Raw genomic sequence first — 13951 nt, forward strand, 5'->3', positions numbered from 1 at the left:
AGAATCTGCCACATAAACTCCTCGAACACTTTGTGGAGGAAATCTTAAAGAAAATGTTTTTTTAAGTTTTTTAAGCCAAACGATGGGTGAGCGTTTCTATAATGGAAAATAAATCTTGGCTGCTAATGAGGCAGAGCCCTTTAGCTCTGGTATGCCCCTAAACAGCGCTGGATCACATTAAGAATGCCGTGATCGCTCATCTTTGTTTTGTTACCAAAAGCAATTCTCCCTGATAAACAGATACAGTAGTGAAGCACGAGTTAGCCCACATGGATTGCTTTCAGAACTGAAGCATCAATTCCCTCGAAGTGAGCGATGCAACAGCACAGCTGAAAGAGGAAAATGTGTGTATACATGAGACACGAGTGAGAAGACAGAGTTCTATCACACACAAGTCCTGACATGTCTTATCACAGGCCTGATGTTAAAATGACACCAAACCGACTCCATACACAGTAAATAAAGTTATCGAGCCTGGAAAGCACCTTTCTAAAGCAAGCATCCAAATGTTGACAGTACACCAAAGTGAGAGTTCACTGTGCTGCGTTTTATTATATATGAATAATTAAACTCATATTACGGTGCTTTTCCAACCTATTACGACCTAAAGATTTGTTTAAAAAGAACCTTCTGAAACCCGACGAGTTGGAAAACTTAAAGCTATGAAATAAAACCTTTTTCCCCTCAGCCACTAAGGAAACTAAAGAAAACAAGGGGGGGGGGAAATAATCACGCTAAAATATCTGGTTTGATTGTAAATGATCAACTTGTAAGTTTATAATCTTATACTATTTTGTATCTAGTTGATGCTTAGTGCATTGCCCCGGGCTTGAAAAGCATATGTTGAATCAGGTCAAAATAAATATTTATAGACTTTATCACCTTGTTTGGATGACTTTTCACCGTGTATTTCCGTCATTCTTCTCTTTTGTATGGTTATGGTTAAACACAACACCTCCCCATAGGCATACTTTAAAAGTGATTTATCTGGAAAAGGAGACTAAAACAAATGCAACGACAAATTTGACAGAAATGTGGTTTTATTTCTGTAAATAACTTTAATACACAATAATCACATTGTGTTGGCAGCCCTATTAGCATTATCATCACTGCCTTCAAGAAATAGTAACAAACTTCAGCCTTTTCCACCATATAAACCAGCTACATTAGACAAAAAGTCTAATTTGGCAACACTGTCCTGTAACACTACCTCTTAATAAACAGCGGATGACTACAGACACACCCTGGACTTCCTGAATTTCAACATTCAGAGATTAAGAAATGACAGACTATAAACCATAAGTGTACTTATTTATGCTTAATCTTTGACCTAATTTATCCAATTTGTTTCCCATTCCCGTGACCTGCAATAATCACGTTAAAGCTCTACAGGAGACAAACTGTTTCAGCTTTCGTTCGCCACAGCTTATAACATATGGTGCTTTAATGAAAGAGAAAGTAAGAAAATTACCAGCTTGCTGGCCACAAACTCATAATTCTTCTCCAGACTTTTAAATCAAGCCACTCTGATGCTTCACATTTCATTCACCTGTTGTGTATCTTACGGTTATAACTTCCCAACAAGCGGGACAATTTCCATAGGATCTCTGAACAGTCTACAGTTACATTTTCTCGCAACGCAAATTACCCGTTGTCATGACGAAACGTGATAAACGTGGAAGATAACCCGCTGACCTTATCTCGTCCATTTCCCAAAGGACAACCCAGAGACCCGAACCCGGAGTTTACATTTCACTGAGCCTTTCTCACAGTGGCCCCGTATCCGACGGACAGAAGTTCAGTTTCACATTTTCCAAAATCCACAGGGAAAGAGGAACAACTTGGTTTCTTCTTCTACGGTCTCCGTTGTCTTTCCTCTGCTGCTCCGAGGTGCTGTTGCACCCTAGAGGACACAGATATGCTGGAGAAATCACCCACGGCCATCGAGCAGAGGGGCTGCGACGAACAGAAAAGTCAATAACAATCGTTTACATTTTTATTCACACAAAATACTCTGCAGTCAGTGTCTTGATGTTCTCAAATGTGAAGATTTGTGGCTTTATTTATGAAGAAAAACCCAAAATATTGTGGCTGAAGTTTGTTACCATTTCTTGAAGGCAGTGATGATAACGCTAATAGGGCTGCCAACACAATGTGATTATTGTGTATTAAAGACATTTAAATAAAACCACATGTCTATCTGTCAAGTTTGTCATTACATTTGTTTTAGTCTCTTTTTCCAGATAAATCACTTTTAAAGTGTGCATATGGGGAGGTGTTGTGTTTAACCATAACCACACAAAAATACAAAATAGAAGAATGACTGAAATACACTGAAAAGTCATCCAAACAAGGTGATAAAGTCTATAAATATTTATTTTGACCTGATTCAACATGTGCTTTTCAAGCTTGGGGCAATGCACTAAGCATCAACAAGACACAAAATAGTATTAAATTATTATAAACATACAAAGTTGGTCATTTACAATCAAACTGGATATTTTAGCGTGATTTTTTTTTTATATGCCAATAGTTTTAAAATATTTTGGGGTTTTTTTAACCCGTGAGGTAGGGTACATCTAAGTTACCAGTTCATCACAGGGCCAACACATAAACAAGGCAAACAATCGCGCACGCTCAGGATCAACTTAGAATAACCAAGTAAGATGGAGTACAGAGTATGTACAGTGGACAACATGCATGCTTCACAAAGAAAGGGCCCAGCTGAGATTCAAACTAGGAACCTTTTTGCTGTGAGGTGACAGAGCTAACCACCACACCCATATCAGAAAAATAATAACGAAACTAATCTTGGCCTTACCAGGTCTTAAACTAAATGCAACCTCAGATAAACAACACATGACAGTGCCATTATTCAACCAAGGCTATGTTAAAATGTAATAGCAGTGTGTGGAAAAACTAAGTATAACCTTACTGGGAAGGGTTACAAGGTCATTTTCAGACTATTTGGAGTCCATCATTCTACAGAGAGAATGATCATTCACAAGTGGGAAACATACAAGGCAGGTGAGAATATGCTCAGAACTGCAAAACCCCCAAGAGCTACAACTCTACAGGCCTCAGTTAGCATGCGAAATGTTAAAGTTCATGACAGCACGGTAAGGAAAAAGACTGAACAAGTGGCTTGTTGGGAAGGGTTGCAGGAGAAAAATCTCTTCTCTATAAAAAGAACATGGCAGCACAGCTTAGGTTTGCAAAGTCTGAACAAACCACAAGACTTCTGGAACAATGTCCTTTGGACAGTCCAGACCAAAGTGGAGATGTTTGGTCATAATGCACAGCAGCACGTTTGGTGGAAACCAGCTAAAGCTTGGCTGAAAGTGGGTCAACAGGACAATGATCTCATAGCAACAAATCTACAACAGAACGGCTGGAAAAATGTGTTGTAATGGTCCAGTCAAAGTCCAGACCTCAACCTGACTGAAATACTGTGGTGGGACCTTAAGAGATTAACTGAAGCAATGCTGGAAGAGTGGACCAAAATCCCTCAACAATTATAGGATAGTCTGAAAACATACAGAAAGCGATTACTTGAGGTTATTGCTGCTAAGATACTGAATCGCGCAGTGGACATTTTGGCTGAGCGCAGGTTAAATAATGACAGTGTAATGTGCAAACGTGTTGTTCATCTATGCGGTTGCATTTACTTAATTTTCTGACCTGATAAGGGCCAAATTATTATTTTTTTTTAATTATGTTCTAAAAGAGGTTGTACTTTAACTTTACCATGAATGCATTTCTCTTTGCCATTTTGTGCCCATTAGCGAAGAACAACAAGCTAAGTGCTCTAATTATTTGTTTTTCTTACGTGTAACATTAAAGAATATTAATACCGTTTTAATTTTGTGATTGATTAACATAAATAACTTCATAGCTAGTTAATAAATGAGGTTTTCAAGTATTATCTCAATGGATGTCAAATATGGCAATGTTACTTAACACATGTTGTAATGTTACTTGTGTTTGAAATGCTTTACTAATAAGCATGTTTTAATACAAGTTCAATATGAAAGACCCTTTTGATGGAAAACAAAATCCATCCTTTTAAATAATCACAGCATAAATGAGGAAAAAATTAATATTGTTGAATAGGAGGTTCAGAATTAAATATTCACCATCAGTGAGAATGCTCACAGACAGGAGTCGAATAATTGTATGCTTAAATAAGGGTTTATTTATCAAATAAGGATTTCAATAATAAATTCAGCACTTAAAGAAAGGAAGAACAAATACAAACACATGGGTGATCAAATCTGAAAGAAAACAAAAATAAGTTAAAACTCAGAATTGTATATTATAAATTAAATTAGGTTTAAATGTCAATAGTAAAGAAATAAAATTCCATGTGAAATATGGACAAAACTAAGGCGTAAATTAACAAAGACACTCTTACCAGCACTGTCACTCCATGCAAAGGTGAGAAGTGCAGAGGAGTGCAGTCTTTAAATAAGAAGCGAACAGGTGAACTCAATCAAGTAAATGAGGGAGGGATAGCAGGTGAAAACAAGAGCCAATGGGTCAGATGGAGAAAAGAAAAAGGAAGTAAGGTAAAGGAAATGATAGAGGTGAGGACAGAAATGTCAAAATAAAGAGAAATTAGGATCTTTGTTACAAATATGAAAAATATCCTACCTTCAGCTTGTTGTGCGTGCGCCAGATTTGGACCTTGTAACCTTTGCCATTGCCAGAAATATACACATACTAATACTATATATATAGAGAGATCTATAGATATATAGATAAAATATATAGATATATCTATAGATATATACGATTGCCAATCTATTGTGCCACAATAGTCCTGCAGTAAATGCTGCCTTCAGCATAGTGCTGTGGTTGACTTGTTGATACAACTTTCAGTAACTACTTTATTAGTAACACCATACACCCTCTTTTTCTTTCTCATCAAAGTTGATCAGTTCTTTATGTAATGAATGATGATGGATGAACAAGAAAGAAACTTTACTTCGAGACTCAAAAGTTAAACAGTGACTTGCACAATTCTGCTGCCACTCAGCTGTTTTATCACACCTAAAAGGATTCTGAAACCAGTCAAACCTGTTACAGGTGATGTTGGATTTGAAGATTGCAAAATGTGGTCAAATGGAGATATGTCTGCGGTTAAAAACCATGACTTATTGGTACAACCCAAAGTGTGCCTGGAAAAATCACCCCACACACTTCTTCATAGATTATTTATTTATGATTTATTTACAAGGGATTACCTCAGTTTCTGCTCTCTTCAGTTGCAAATGCAAGTCATTTTTCTGTGTCTCCAACCTGAAACCTTAAAACGTTACTGCTGAGACAATCTGCAGGTAGTGTGGTGTTTAAAATCCCAGAAGATCAGCAATATCGGGAAAATTTAATATAGATCATCTGACCTTCAATATGATATTTTGATGTAACAACAACTGAAGCTGCTGGTTCATATCCACAGGGTACACCACCCACACTTGTAAAACACTGCTGCTTAATGTATACATGCATAAAAAAGCAGAGAGAGCTGAGAGAAAGTGGAAATATACGTTTTCACTGCCTTCTATTGGTGTTGATCAATAATTACACCACGACATTTGGGCCTCCTTTGTTATTTCTTTAAGGACTAGTTGTACGTTTTTATTTAAAGCGTTTTATTCACTCACTTTTTTCAGAATGCAATTTTAAATAAAATACCGCTAACAAATCACGGGGTATAGCTTGTTTTGATAAACCGAGTTGAGATTTACCGAAAAGAAAGAGGCTTTATCAAGAAATTAAAAGCACGATTTTTTGACAATTATTCTTAAAAAAATAAAAAAAGGTTGGTTAAGAAAAAAAATTCCCCCGACACAAGAAAAATAATTAATGATTAAAATAAAAACAACTAACTAAAACAAACTCAAACTTCTCGGCCGTTGTTTCGTTGCTGACTTCACAAGGTGACGTTTTAATTTGAAGTTTCATACCTATTTCCTGTGATTGTTGCTAAGTATCTTGACTTTTCGCTTTGCTCGTTAGCCACGTCCCAAAGGTGTACAGCTCCATGTTACCAACACAGACTTGTAGGTTTTCGTTGCTTCTCGGTGTTGGGTTATTAAGCGGTCTCTCGTCTTGTGTAGCATGGCTGACAGGGCGGATGCTTCCCCCGGACACACTCCTTTGCCTCGGGTGTTGCAAAGATCAACAGCATCCAGCTAACGTTACTGTGCAGCTTCCTCCTTTAACAAAACTCCACTGGAGCAGTTGACTCTACTGTAGCAAACTGAAGCGCCCAGAATTACAGAGCGGTAAGAAGTCGTCTTCTCCCTTACATTTTGAGCTGCAATGATAGCCCGACACCACAGTAAGTAGCTAGCAAACCAACGGCTCTCTGTCCTGAGTGGAAACGTTTCGCTGTCTGTTGTTGACGAGGCAGGGAAATCCACAATCTAAAGCTCACTCTTTCTAAATCCAGCTTTCATGTTTAATTTTTACCTGACAGGTTTGATACACTTGCTATCTTCACCCAAAGAGCTCTACTTTAAATGCTTTCGATGCGAGTGTTTCTAAAAATAAAAAAAATACACGTTTGCATCATTTCATCGCCGTAAATTTGTTGTATATTTTGTAACATGACAAAAAATAAGATGTATACTCTGCAGCAGTGGCAGAAGTACTCACATTTATTGCTTATGCACTCTTCTGAGAAGTTGATGTGGAAGTCCGGCAGCAACATGTAGTTAGAATAATTCAAATATTGTATGCAAAACAACTGATTTGATTTGTTGTCAATATGTATAACAAAACTTAGTTGTTTACATTGGAAATCAGCATTTAAGAACCTATGTCAACACAACCCTTGTCCTGTATTTATGTGCACAGTCCTGTTTTGCAACTTTTTTCCTCTTTAACAAGCCTTACTGTACACTATAGTTGTCTCGACTGCATTTTAATGTATTATAGACAGCTTATTTCTCCATTCATGTGTGTTTTTTAAATCTATATTTGATCTATTGATGTCGTATTACGGCATTGCTTTTTTTTCTTCTTGACTGTTGATTGCTTCTGTAACATGGGAGTTCACCTGCTGCGGATAGATAAAGTGTTATCTTGTTGATTTCTCAAATCGTTTTATTTATCTTGCGCCAGTTCACAGCTAAACGTTTGCTCAGGAGTAAACAAGCCGGGTTCAAATTGAATACAACCTTGTTTAATCCAGTTATAAACCAGATCAGTCCACCGCATATTACTCTTAACAGCATCATTTTATTTTGGTGTTTTTCAGAGGACTGGGCGTTAACAAGATCCACTGCCAGACTGAGAGGCTGATCATTTTCTTGGCTATCAGAAGATGGACTAATCGTCAAAGCATCTTATTGGCTCCTCATCCCCCTGTGGGGCCCCTGAGGGCCTTCAGGCAGCAGGTGTGATGACGGGCAACAGACAGTCGGCCAAACACTCGCTGTGGCACCTCCTGTCGCCGTTCCGCACCCGGCAGGAACGGGTGGTGCTGGCCCGCAGCGAGAGCCTGCCCGGAGAGCAGGTGCTGAAGATCACAGTCACAGAGACCACAGTCATCGAAACGGAGTCCGGGGTGTGGAACTGGCGCTCCCTTACCTATCTGGGCCTCTGGTTCTTCTTCAGCTTCTGCACTCTGTTCCTCAACAAGTACATCCTGTCTCTGCTGCAGGGGGAGCCCAGCATGCTGGGTAAGTAGAGATGAAACACCTCAGTTGCTTTTCTCGCGTTTTAAACGTTCTTCATGTTTCATTTCCGCCTTGTACTTCTTCTCATAGGTTGTAGGGCGTTACTTTCCATTCAGACAAACAAAACAGCTCACTTCTTCATAGACTGAATAACTGGTCCTGCAGTTATGAGCACAGCCAGTTTTGATGAATGTGTGCACGTCAGGACCTGCCTGGCAGGTAATCAACAGGCGCACACAATTCCTCTAGATGCTCATGTCAGGTTACTTTATTTATACCTGATGGTAGAATTGTTTTGCAGGTGTTACAGGTAACATGGACACAGCGACATAAAATCCACTAAAACATGTTTAAAATCCCCTCTAATGATAAAAAGGTTCAAGCTAAATCAATTATTTAATGATTTAAAACAGTAAAATGATTAAAGTGCTCTATTTCCACAGTCCATTACACACACATATATATATATATATATATATATATATATATACATGTATGTGTGTGTGTGTGTATAAAAGGTCAGCCAATAACATCAAATAAATAATCTCTTGAATTAGAAACAGAATAAAACACCTTAAAGATACATTAAGGTGCTCTTCTTCACCAAAGTATTAGTCATGGATGCCATATTTTGAAGGGGCCCTATTAAATGGATTTTCATTTTTAACTTGATGAAGGTTATTTGTTGTTGTTCGCTGTCATCAACTGAAATAAATCGTTCTTTCTTATTTAGTTGTCTTCCACATGCTCCCCAGGTGCTGTTCAGATGCTCTCCACCACCATCATAGGCTGCTTGAAGATGTTTGTCCCCTGCTGCTTGTACCAGCACAAGTCCAGAGCCGAGTTTCCCCCCAACTTTGTCATGATCATGCTGTTTGTGGGACTCATGAGGTGTGTGCCTTTTGTCTTTCAACTGCATGGTTGCTCACAGAAATGGTTGTGTGGTGTTGACCGATGCTCACTTGCTCAAAGATAGTAACTGATAGTTGCAGAACCACTTAAGTAAATCACTAGCACTTATTACATCTGCTTCTGTTAGGTTCACCACTGTGGTTCTGGGCCTGGTGAGCCTGAAGAATGTTGCTGTCTCATTTTCTGAGACGGTTAAGAGCTCAGCTCCTATTTTCACTGTCATCATGTCCCGGCTGATCCTCGGGGAGTACACAGGTAAACATGCTGTATGTTTGTGTAAGGGGCTGTGGTGTAAAAATGACTGAACACCAGGGCCTCAAGGGAAGTGCTTCACTTCTGATGGACAGCAGAACATATTTTAGTTTATTGCTACTCAAACATTAAGTGGGCCATAAGACTTTGATGCATAGGATAGTGGACGCACAAAGACGCACGTGACAGCGATCCAAATGTACAGAATAAAAGCGACACCCGTCTCTTTGCCGAGACATCCTTTGGTCACTGTCTCGTTTTTAGGAAATCAAGCATTGTTCCAAACCCAGGAGCCTCAGAGGAAATCAGGTGAAAGGTTTTGTGTTGACGGGAGCAGCGATTCATTTACTCGTTTGTGTTCCAACCTGCAGGGCTGTGGGTGAACTTGTCCCTGTTTCCTGTCATGGCAGGACTGGCCCTCTGCACGGCCACAGAGATCAGCTTCAACATGATCGGCTTCTCTGCCGCTCTCTCCACGAACATCATGGACTGGTCTGTACAGCAGCACCCAACACATCTGTCGCCTTCGGGGTGACGCTTTAACTAACTCTGCCTCTCTGCATCTCAGCCTGCAGAACGTTTTCTCTAAGAAACTGCTAAGTGGAGACACGTACAGATTCAGGTAAGACGATGTGACTTTTCTCATTTCTTCTCTTTTTGTCAGAAAAAAAACAAAAAACCTCTCATGAGTTGTGTCATTTCAGCCCTCCGGAGCTGCAGTTCTACACCAGCGCTGCAGCAATCATCATGCTCATCCCTGCCTGGGTGTTCCTCCTGGTAAGTCAACACATGATGCTTAATTCCCATGTACAGCTGAGCAAATGTAACGACAAGATACATGAAACCGTAGTCTGTTACTAGTAGAATATTTCTAAATAGAGTGAGTCATTCAAACCTTGTTTGTGTAGCAGCTTTCGCACACGAGTTTGTGCAGTTCAAAGTGCTTCAATGAGGTCTCATAAACTGATAAGACAGAGGGAGTGTAGACTGTAAAAGAGTGTATTTTACCACATGAAAAACAATGAAGCCGTAATGAATGATTGGTATGAAACAGTCTTAATCAAAAGCGTGTTTACACCAGCTGAGGGGTTAACAGTTATTGTGCTCTGTGTCCACGTTTCCAGGACATTCCAGTGATTGGGAAGACTGGGCAGAGCTTCATTTTCAATCAGGACATCATGCTGTTGCTGCTTTTTGACGGATGTCTCTTCCACCTGCAGAGCGTCACAGCCTATGCCCTCATGGGAAGGATTTCCCCGGTAACTTTCAGGTAGGACAAACGACAGAGTCTAAAGCACTTGTGTTTAGATACACTGAGTCGTAGTCCAGCTGCAGGGTTTTTTAACAGAATTATGCACCCTGTTGCCAGTGTCATTAGATAAACTAGCTTTGCACTGAATACTCTCCATTTGATCTCCAGCTCAGCAAAGTCCTGGTGCAGTCTAATACTAGAAATGGTACGCTAAGTTAAAAACAAGTTCAATCTGTTCACTTTTCAGCTTGGTGCATTTTCTCAGGCCATATTATCTCCAAAGAGAACTGCAGTGACACAAATGTCGGTCTAAAGTTGTCGGGGAGAGCAGCTACGTGTCAAAAATCCAGTCTAAAGCTTTTCATGAGAGAACTGTGGCAGTGTGGAGTAGCCTCTTCTGTTTCTGATTTAGGAAAGGAGCATGTGGTCACATCAGACACCGCCAGCATAAAACAGCTGACTCGTTGTGGTTGACAGAGTAGCGGGAAGGAAAAATGTGTGGAATACATGATTGGGATTCTGCTGCTTTGATTTTTATCCTGGTTTAAAAGAAGGAAAAATGCCCTTCGATTTAGTGCTGTCATTATCAGAAAATATTTACTTAAAAGCTGTTGAATAGTTTGAATGAACAATTTTAATATTTGTGATAGACAAAAAGAGCATGTGGTTTATATAGAACATTCGGCTTTGTTAAGACTAAAGGTTATAGGCAGATGTCTAGAAAAACAACCCAATTATCCAAAGCTACTATGGAAATGTAGAAGAAAGAAAGGTTGACAATAATCTAAACGACCAACATATTGTTGTCAGTTTATTGTCATCAATCACTTGTACACTGGTGGTGAATGCTCATGGAAATGCTGTTTGTGATGCTAATTTCCTGCTGGGATCCCTTTACACTAGGAAGAGGAATTGGTTGCAAAGACATTAAAAGAATCAACCAAACCTCAAAATGGTCCAATTTTTGAAGGAGTCGTGACATTCTTGTTAGTTTTCTTCCAGCTGTCTGCCAGCGTTTTAAGGCTAAATCAGTGCTGCGTTGTGTTGGATTGAGATCTGCAGTGACTCTCAGTGCCTTTACACCACTGTCACAGATCTGAGTAATCGGCACGTCGCAGCAGAAATGGAAGACTTGTTTTATTTCCGCTGAGTTGTTTCTCACATTTTGCACCAAGGTGCCATTACATTCACGCTTGATATTGCTCCTTTTAATGCAGGAACCTGATGGATTTCACGGTTTTGGTTGTCACTCGATGCTCTGAATGCAGTGCTGAGTTGTAGGAACAAAATGAAAAGCCTTTAATGAGCAGGGACCATTCTCACTCTTCTCCAGTGTTGCCAGTACTGTGAAGCACGCCATGTCGGTGTGGCTGAGCATCATCGTGTTCAGTAACCAGATCACAATGCTCAGCGCTGCCGGCACCGCCCTCGTGTTCATCGGGGTCTTCTTGTACAACAAGGCCCGACAGATCCAGAGGGAGACCTTGCAGGCTATGGCGGCCGAGCAGAACCACAAACCACTACTGCACGACCAGGACTTCCTGGGCTCTCAGTCGAAATGAGAACGCCTGAAATGTCGACACATTCCAGATAAAAAAGGCTCCATGCAGTGTCTCTGTCATCTCTAAGCTACTAACTTAGAGCTATCTGCAGTTGTGTGGAAGTTCACAAACAGTATTTCTTTGTCCCTGACCTGTTTGCCTCTGTAAGCATCTCCTTGTTGTCTCAGTTTGGTCAGTAAAAGAGAAGCTCAGGGTGACTTTCTGCTTTTTCAAGGAAGTGATTAACATTTGTGCGTTGGTTGATCCTCTGTGGTACAGCAGCTGCTAAATGTATGGTATCTGTAAATCGACGACGCTGTAAAAATGTAAAATTTTGTGATGATGTGTCCGTATCATCCGATGTGAATAGGGGTTTGCTGCCTGTGATTATTTTTGTTTGGCTTGTCCAGACGAATCTTAGAATGGCTGTTTGACAGATTTGAACCAATTTGTGAAACATTTGAGAGCCACATTTTGCATTCTAGGAATGCTCATAGGTGTTTGTTTAATCTGTAAACTCAACATGATTTAAAACGCGTGTGAACTTGGTTCTGCTTACATTGCTGCAGTCGGGCTGCTTCCAGATGGGTGGTCATCATTATCAGTCTGTTTTTGTGCATTTTCTTGTGGAAGCACTTTAGGGGCGCATCATTTCTGCTGCAGTTTTCGCACCTAAAGAAGCAGCCTCGTCTTTTCTCACACGTGTTGCGACCACAAAGGTTGATCCTAAGAGCTGACTGACTTGAATTTATTTTTGATTCGCATTAAAAAATGTTAATTTCATGATTATGATTTATTTTATTGTTTAGGAATTGCCTCCTGTTGTGCTCATGAAACAGATGTGGCCTATAATTTGATATTCACACCGTACAAACATGTCTTTTTGTACTGATTTTTCACCATGTTAAGGGACATGTTGCTTCAACAAGCAAGTTCAAGCATACATACTCTTGCCAATCCATTTTTAATGTTTATACGTGGAAACTATTATGAGCTGTATATTTGATCATGTGCAAATTAAAAATTCTTCTTAAAAATCTTCAGCAAGTTGTCCAGTTTGAGTGGTCTGTAAGTCTAATTTAAGCTTGAACAGATGGGAGAAGAAGTTTGCACCGTGATAGCACAATAAAGACTTGGAATGTACAGCTGTTTGTGTGTTGTTAGATCCCTGAATTTGTGTTTCAAGCTTCATTGTCTTCTATGGACAGTTTTCTTTTCAGGAAGTATATATGGAGGATGTGAAGGCTGGATAACTTCATCGCTTCCTGAGTGAAACGACCTGGAAATTTCTGCATAGCAGCAAAGATAACAGCTCTTCGACTCCTCTCACAGTTAAGGAAAGGAGCTCCAACGCCTCCTTAATTATCTGCTTTAGCGTGGGATACACCAGACCATCCTTTATGGGAGAAAGGAGATAATCCTGTGCTTTTATTTTCATCCAGTCATAAGAACTAAATATGAGGACAGGATGGCGAGTATGAGTAGTCTGTGACAACACTATAGTTAACTTTTTATTTCCTTTTTCAGTTACAAACTTTGATAATGAAGTAATATTCTTTATTATCTCTAATATGTGTGATTAAACCAGAGGAAGTATTTAAAGCACCTTTTGTAGAATACTTATTGAACAGTTTCAGTGCCGCAAACCCACATCACAGCTTAGCGTCTGTGGTCGGAGTCTCTTTGCAGCGCCGCTGTATTTTCCTAAGTCCATTTGAATTTTTCCTACCGCCTATCATCTTTTCTTTGGCTTGAGCTGCCAGCTCATGTGGATCTGCTGGGATGTTTAAACATAATCCAGTGGAATCCAGCAGATAAATGCATTTTTCCTCAGAAGTTCTGACTACAATACAGAGTGGTATTACAGAGCTATCAGCAGCTTTTCGAAGCTTTAAGGTCGGCCACGATGACTTTCTACTCATTGCTTCACTAGACAGTGTGTAATCAATTAGTTTAAATGTCCAATAAAAACCAGAGAACAAGGACTGAAACACAGCAACTTAAGGTGAAAAATGGTACTGCGAGTCAAAGTGGAGGAGTTTGAAAAAACTGACAAGGATCTGGCAATGGACAAAGCAAGATGAGGAGTAAAAATACCGAAGGAGAGAACGACTACCAAATGGCAGGTGGTGGTGATCTGCTAAATAAATCTGGGTGTAAAATAAGAACAAAGGGGCCACGCACTACAGAATAAATTGGGAAGGAAGTCGAACCACAATGTTTCAGCAACTCCAATAAGTCCTTTGTTTCCAGTTGGTGGCTGTGTTAAAGTAAGGTTTGACTCGTGCCGGTGAGAGATTAACAGA

General features: G+C 39.8%; 2 protein-coding genes across 2 annotated transcripts in view; one reads left to right on the forward strand and one right to left on the reverse strand.

The window, feature by feature from the left end:
* The window catches only part of LOC140271352 (uncharacterized), a 28744-nt gene extending 22687 nt beyond the window's left edge, over positions 1–6057 (reverse strand). The window contains exons 1-2 of the mRNA XM_072366523.1: positions 5970–6057; positions 1696–1903 (exon numbers count right to left, since the gene is read on the reverse strand). Coding sequence (XP_072222624.1) covers positions 1696–1709 — 14 coding nt within the window. The 5' untranslated portion in view covers positions 1710–1903; positions 5970–6057. The remainder of the gene's footprint in view (positions 1–1695; positions 1904–5969) is intronic.
* Positions 6058–6198: 141 nt separating this feature from the next.
* On the forward strand, positions 6199–12764 carry LOC140271351 (solute carrier family 35 member E2A-like). Its single transcript, XM_072366522.1, has 9 exons — positions 6199–6290; positions 7268–7691; positions 8444–8579; positions 8728–8855; positions 9224–9344; positions 9421–9474; positions 9557–9629; positions 9977–10122; positions 11438–12764. The coding sequence occupies exons 2-9, from the start codon at positions 7412–7414 to the stop codon at positions 11664–11666; spliced, it is 1167 nt and encodes a 388-aa protein (XP_072222623.1). The 5' UTR covers positions 6199–6290; positions 7268–7411; the 3' UTR covers positions 11667–12764.
* Positions 12765–13951: the final 1187 nt, after the last annotated feature.

Source organism: Leuresthes tenuis, unplaced genomic scaffold (assembly GCF_036924035.1).
Source record: "Leuresthes tenuis unplaced genomic scaffold, fLeuTen1.0.hap1 SCAF_16, whole genome shotgun sequence".
NCBI lineage: Eukaryota > Metazoa > Chordata > Actinopteri > Atheriniformes > Atherinopsidae > Leuresthes > Leuresthes tenuis.